Below are 7,156 nucleotides of genomic sequence, written 5' to 3' on the forward strand. Positions count from 1 at the left end.
TTAGATAGTCAACAGAGATATGGTTACACAGAAACATTTGTTAAAAAATATGAACCATGAAGAAAATAAAGGTTAAAAACAATGATATATGCTGTGTGTTGTGATACTGACTTTTTCAATCAGCTAAGGCGCTCAGTTTTTAAATGCAACTTCCAGTGAGTATTTATAAACTACTCGATGTCAAGACTGTCAGCGTGATTTACAATTTTGGAGACAAGCACATTTTATAATTTTAGATTTAACGGTTATGACTCGTCTATTTTTAATGTTTCAACTCAAGACGGGAGACTCTGTAACACAGCACTCCCAGTGGCTTTCCCTTTGAAAAGCAGTGAAGCAGCTGCAGCAGGAGCGTGTGTCCGCTGCCGTCTTACCCAGTTCATGGAGAATTGCACATAGGCAGGTCCGGGCCAGTATGTCTCACACCGGACTACGGAGAGGAACGTCCCAGAAGGTGTTGCTCCACTTCAAATCTGTTTAAAAGATGAAGAAGCAAATGGGTTAACTAACAGTGGCTGGCTTGGAAATGTGAAGCATGATGTTGAACTCACTTGCTGTAATGTGACCTGAATTATTTCTGATACTGTAAATTAAACAGGATATTTCAATTACATTTTTTTTTCCCCGTTTTCAATTATTATTTGATGAATAGATCTAGGCTGATAAATCACTGTTGCTAGCCTAAGAAATCATTGACTGGTGAAGCACAAGGAGAGAGGTTTGTATTAAACAGAAGATACAAGTTGATTTGACTTAGGCTACTCAAACTGCTTTATGCTAAGATCAGATCCAGGACTGTGGATATTGTGTCAGAGGAGTATACTAGCAGTATAGTATTAAGGAAGGATCATGTCTTTAAAGCCAGTTTGGATGGAATACAATGATCCATAACTCCAATTTAGGTAAAAATATATGAATATAAACTGGGGAATAACAATTTGAATGCCGCACAGGAAAGGGTATTCCAGGTGCATGATAAAAGGTATGTGTAATATACCTGAAAACTGCGTGAATGACTGCAGAGTTCTAAGTTCTCTTTTTTGTCCCCCCTTGAGCGGTAAATGTGTTGAAATGACAGATGTTGCAGTGAGTAGGAAGTGAGATATGAAGATGAGCTGTCACTCTGTCATATTCTGCCGAGGTATACTCTGTCAGACTGTGAAAACTTTGTGAAATAATTAACATCTCCCAACCATTAAGATGACAAACTTTAAATATCATACTCTCTTCTGACCTAAGTCGGCATTGTTGCTGTTGTTGTCGTTTGCCTCCTTCAGCGATTCCACGGAGGTCTTGTTGGAGACGGCTCCTTCATCATCAGTCTTCTCCTCCACACTGGGCTCCACAGGTGCAGGGGGACTGGCCTCTGCTGTGCTGTCTTTGCCCTTGTCCTCTGGGCTTTCTGGAGGCTCTGGAGCTGCCATGAGAGCTGCTGACTCAGTGCTGGCGTCAACAAGAAGTTTATCAACCTCTGCTGTGAAGGACAACAAGAGCAAACCATATTCAGTTTACAAAGGCTTTCAAGGACACTAGACAAGAATATTACTTGTCCAGCTATAGCATGACACACACAAACAATACGTGAATCATTGAAATACACTGGAAAAACCCATAATTTATGTCACGCAATTTCAAAAGGAAGTTACGCTTTTGCAATAAATTGATTGTGTAATGTCACTTCTCCATCTTTAAGACTTCTATGACACCGCAGATGTGATAAGTTGTCCGCCGTGTTCTGTGTTTAGCACCAACATAATGACAGTATGTCTACTCATATAGCCTGAAGTGGTTTTGACCGCTATTACAGTCAAGATTTCTCTCGGTCGAAGGCATTTGAGAGGGGGGGACACCATGTTAGCAATGGGGCGGCTGATTACTGACCAGCTCCTAATGAGACACAGCCTTGCAGCTGTTGGAGGCTGTGGGAAAGTCGCTCGGCCCCGTCATTATCCGAGCCGGAGTTAGGTTTAGGGAAAGCAGAGATGAAGGGGAGAGGAAGGCGGCCATTGTTCCAGACATTATTCTGCCATGAGTAAGAGATGGCTCCTCGGGCCTCATTCCAATCTCCAGGAAATCATCATGTCTGTCTGGGTTTATGGAGGATGACTAGACTCTGGATCACAGGTGGAGCCTTGACCTGTCAGCTATGTCTTTCCTTCAGTACTCTGAGAATGAAGATGTGATCACAAGTTGTCGCTCAGTTGTGATGTAAAAAGTTATTGGTTAAGATGAAATATTTGGAGCATTTCTGAGTGGAGGTGTGGAAGGATACAGGGTTCAAACATTTTAGCTGTCTCAAGCTTATGTCACTTTTTGCGTGTACAAACCAGTGCAATACTGTGAAGGCCTTTTGAAGAAAATGTGTCTCATGCTGTGTATCAAAACGCGTACTTCTTTACTTACATTTGCTTCTTTGAGTGCTTAAATGCATTCACACTGAACAAAATGTCATCTTCCAGTCTTAATTTTAAGCTAGGCTAATTGCCTGCCCGCACTAGCCTCATAATTAAAGGCCTATCACTCCCACACTGGGGATTTCACTTATTCTGGCTAATTAGAGCTGTACTCTGGGCTGTGTGGGCTAGTAAAGACAGTGTTTCACCCTTCTGTTTGCTTTGTTGCCTAACGTAAGTCCCATCATAGCATCATGCTGTCCACCTAAGCAAAGGTCCAATCATCCAGGGCAACTGAAAATGTGTATGTGTACAGGGCCTTTAATGGCATGGCCATTGAACCCATGTTTTTTTGGGAGGCATTTTTGCCTTCATTGGATAGGACAGACAAAGAGGCAGACAGGAAATATTGACAAATATATTGGTGGTGCGACATGCAACACAGTTGCTGGCGAAGTTGCTATACTATTTAGTGCGCATTTAATGACTTGGATACCAACATGCTTTGGGCATTTAACATTAGAGAATAAGCTTATTTCTCATAGTGTCAAATTATTCCCATACTAAAAAATTGATGTTTTTTGTGGATATCACAATTTGCCAGACATCAAGTTGGTTTCAAATTCAACTAATTCAAATAAAAACAAGTGAGTTTTCCTTTTCCCATAAAATTCAATCAAAAGCAGCAGTTACAAGACCCAGGGACTTGAATAGAAAATCCGCGACTGCCCACCTGCTCTGATTGCTGACAAAGTTTTAATTATTTATTTCCGATGAGAGGAAGGGAACCATTTGAAAGGTAACTGCTTTTCAAAGCGGCCGTCGGCGCTGTCCATTTAGACAAAGTGTGTCCCCAGGCCGAGAGGCAGGCCCAGACACGATCTCTACCTTCTACCTTTGTAATGCAACCTGGGAAGACCTCTTCCAGTAAATCAGATAACCCTAAATTCACTCTCACACAAATGGAAAACACAAAGCAATAAGAATAATATAAGAAAAGAATAATAATTTTTAGTATGCTCTGTATGTATTGCTGTGTTTGGCACTACATGTCTGGTAATGTCGCATCAAATATGCAAAGTTGCTTTTAAGTGACCCATGTTAAAGGCCAGTAGGTAAAAGAGATCTTTATGGAATAGCTTTTCCCTTTCAATAAAATGCTTCCCCTCCTTGACACATAAACTAAAGACGCACATTTGGTCAATGGCCTTTGGATGTTCTCAGTGCTTTTAGTTTTCTAAGACACATGTTTTTCTTCTCTATATTTTATACTAACTACCTTGTTTTATTGTTGTTTGTTGCTTGTGCATCCAACTTTAATGTTGTACAGCACTTTGGTCAACTCTGGTTGTTTTTAAATGTGCAACATACATAACATTGATTTGATTTGGTTTGAAATCATAGAGCAAGTATTCCTTTCAAATAGACAAATATTTAGGCTTTGTCACCCAATATCTGAATTTTGAAAACTCTTTTTAAAAACTTATTTTTATGACTTGCTGAATACAAAGATACATGTATTGGTGTGTTTGGTTTAAGTAAGAATGAGGTGTCAGTTGCAGTTTACTGAGTACCTAAGCCTGTGATCTGTTAAACTGGCTTCCATTTCCATCAAGTGGCGGACACGGCAACTGCAGGACACATTTTAATCTCGTCACCACTCAAAGTAAGGAAGCGTTGAGTGTGTGTGTGTGTGTGTGTGTGTGTGTGTGTGTGTGTGTGTGTGTGTCTGTGTGTGTGTGAGCTGTGGTTACACTTTACGTCAGATATTTCAAAATGTTCTGTTGAAATCCTTAACTGATCTCAATAAATTTGCACAAGATATTTTTTCCCCCAAAGACCTTTATAATATTTACTTCCTTTCAAATTCACTAACCGAGCTCACAATCTATTTAAAAATAGTGTGGTTTTGTATTTTGACAAAGTTACATTTTCAATTTATATTAAGCCGACAATTCAGTGCATATAATGGTGCAAAAACATCTTTTATATTCTGGTTTAAATATTCTACATGGCTTCATGACTCATTCACATTATCTCACAGCATCTCAGTGTTAACATAGTGTGAGAGATAACATAGTGTATGAAGAGCTGTTTGTAAAGCCCCCTGAGGCAAATAGCTCTTTGTGACACTTGACTATAAAAATAAAGATATACTCGTCAAAAACGCTACTTCCTTTTAGTGAGTTTACCTTGTCTCAAAAAAAGAGGAGGTAAAAACTAGTCCACTGTTAGCGCCAAAACCCTTTTAGATTCACAACTTGGTTGGCCACAACTCAAACTAATGTCCCCCTGACCTATTCTAAGAACTCTATTGATACAAGCAAACAACACAAAAAATGCTCATTGTGTTCGTTCCTACCTTTCTGCTCCTCCTGCACGTCAGGTTTTGCCTCTGGTTCTTGAGGCTCTTTTGTAGACGTTTCTGGACTTTCAAAGGTGTGTAGACCTAAAGAGTGGATTGGTGAGGATCAGTATTCATAGTGTTTCTACAACTACACAACAGCACAACATACAGTATACTGTAGTACAGTATGTGTGTTGTGGTATGTGTATTTAATCATATTCTGTTTTGTATTATGGGTTTAGTATGTTATCCATTGAAAGCCTAGTATGTTGTTTAGGTTGCCTATATAGGGACAAGAGTTGTAAATTAGCTAACAAACTCTATGTGCAGCACATCAGTTGCATTCTTTGTATTGGAACTATGTTAATATGTTATGTTGTTAATGCAATTGTCCCTAAACAATCTTGGATCGGTTAGGTGATTGTTTGTTAGTGGGACATCTTCTCTGTATCATTGTTGTTGATATACACTGTGGGTTAGTAGGACTGACCGTTGTGAGGTGCAGTATCACTAGGCGACATGGGCTCCACGGCGCTGAGAGGGATGTTGGATTCATCCGGTCTGGAAGTCAAGTCCAGAGAGTAGCGATCCTAGGAAGAAAATGGGATCCCAGCCACACACAGAAGTAAGGATGAATTATCAGATATCTTGAGCTATTCATAGTTTGACAGAGATAAAAAAAAAGGCTACTCTACATACATACCCGTCCTCTCTTCCGTGTGAGCAAACAGGCGACGACAATTACAACAGCCACGATGATGATCAAAACTAGGATGATAATGCCTGAAGGTGGAAAAGATACACAATTCATTTTTATAAAGAGCAAACTGTTTTCTCACACTGCGGTTACACTGTGGCACCAGACAAAGACACACATCTAGTATGTAGGCCTAAACTAATAGTATCGTTACAACCTCAAAAATACAATGTGGTTTGATATACATTGATAGCTTGTGCTGAACCTAACTCACCAGTGCTGATCCCTGACTGCTTTGGCTTTGGCTTTGGCTTAGGGGTGGTTGCTGCAAGAAATACAAAACACTTTAGATTTTCAAAGAGACAATAGTTGATATCAAACAATGCCATTGAGTATAAAGTATTTACATTTAGCTTTGTGTGTATGTAACTACATGTGTCTCTAAAAGCTTGTTTTCTTAATGCAGCACATACAATTATGAATATAGGTTATGCTCAAGATAAATACAATTTGAATTGTTTAATTTTTACACTTGTTCCAGGCTCAAACCAACATGATAGGGTTTGATTAACTCATTATCAGTCTCAACTCACGGTTGTAAATTGCTGTGGTGCTTTTAATGGGACCAATTGGTTTAGGTGTGGTCACCGACATTGAGGACGTATTGGCGGATTTGCCATCTGTAGAATGTCCATCGCAGGAACCAAATATACATGTTATTCCACAAGAAAACAATGAAACAGACAAGAAAAATCATGATACAAAGAAGATATGATAATGTATTGGCTGGCTTTAAGGGTTCAGATAATACAGTAGCTCTCTCACCTGTGGTCATTGATGGTGAGTAGGTCATGGAGCTGTTGTAGTCGGTGGTTGTCATGTTAGTGGTCGTCATGTTGCTGGTTGTCATGGGGAGACTGGTGACGCTGGAGATGCTGGTGTTGCTGGTGTTGCTGGTGTTGCTGGTGTTGCTGGTGGTACTGTTGGGCGATGCAGTGGTGAAGGGTACGGTAATGTTGACTGGTTTATCATTTGCTTTGACTGAAGCCACAGCCAAACCTACGGGAGAGAATATAGACTTTTCAAAACAACCCGAAACACAAAAATTTGGGAATTTTAAGTGTATCACCTTTCTACTTTTATTTGAATGATTTATTCTTTGGTATCAAGTCCACAAACTTAACATTTTAATTTTTCTTGGTCTGTATATTTTTTATTTATTTTTATTTATGCTCTGTGTCTGTGTATATATACACATAAATAATTGATCACCCCAAGACCATCTTTTAACTAATTTCTTTGCTGGTATGTTAGTCCATCATGCACTGTATGATCAAGCTACATGACATAGCCTACAGTAGCTCTGTTAACGTAATGGGAACCAGCTATGTACAGTAAGAGCTGTTAAGGTGTGGCCCTGTTTACCTTATAATGTCACCTCATTCACTCGACAGGCTTTTATTTATTAGCATCACATTTTATTATTGAATTAGCCATTCTATATTGAATTTTATTTGCATGTTTACCATCTACAATTAATAACCTACACCCATACCACAACAACACTTTGCTAGTCATAAAAGGAATGATTGTTTCAGTGTGTCCAGCTGCATTTAAAATAATAACTGTAAACATATAAAGAAACTTACCCAGGATACAGAGGAAAGGACCAATCAATGCCATTGTAATATGTTATGTAGAAAAAGCAACAAACTCCAG

The 7,156-nt window shown here is 39.3% G+C and overlaps 1 protein-coding gene across 3 annotated transcripts in view; it reads right to left on the bottom strand.

The window, feature by feature from the left end:
• Positions 1-374: 374 nt before the first annotated feature.
• LOC307252566 (uncharacterized protein) overlaps positions 375-7,156 on the bottom strand; it is a 6,849-nt gene continuing 67 nt past the window's right edge. The window contains exons 1-9 of one of the 3 annotated variants that reach the window (XM_080030270.1): positions 7,087-7,156; positions 6,263-6,496; positions 6,031-6,117; positions 5,712-5,762; positions 5,444-5,523; positions 5,231-5,330; positions 4,756-4,842; positions 1,235-1,471; positions 375-473 (exon numbers count right to left, since the gene is read on the bottom strand). The exon at positions 7,087-7,156 is cut by the window's right edge and continues 67 nt beyond it. In XM_080030270.1, the coding sequence (XP_079886396.1) occupies positions 421-473; positions 1,235-1,471; positions 4,756-4,842; positions 5,231-5,330; positions 5,444-5,523; positions 5,712-5,762; positions 6,031-6,117; positions 6,263-6,496; positions 7,087-7,120 (963 nt within the window). In that variant the 5' untranslated portion in view covers positions 7,121-7,156 and the 3' untranslated portion in view covers positions 375-420. Of the gene's footprint in view, positions 474-1,223; positions 1,475-4,755; positions 4,843-5,230; positions 5,331-5,443; positions 5,524-5,711; positions 5,763-6,030; positions 6,118-6,262; positions 6,497-7,086 lie in introns of all 3 variants that reach the window. The other 2 variants (XM_080030269.1, XM_080030271.1) reach the window with 2 other exon arrangements.

Source organism: Ammodytes marinus, assembly GCF_949987685.1.
Source record: "Ammodytes marinus genome assembly, chromosome: 6".
NCBI classification, from domain to species: domain Eukaryota; kingdom Metazoa; phylum Chordata; class Actinopteri; order Uranoscopiformes; family Ammodytidae; genus Ammodytes; species Ammodytes marinus.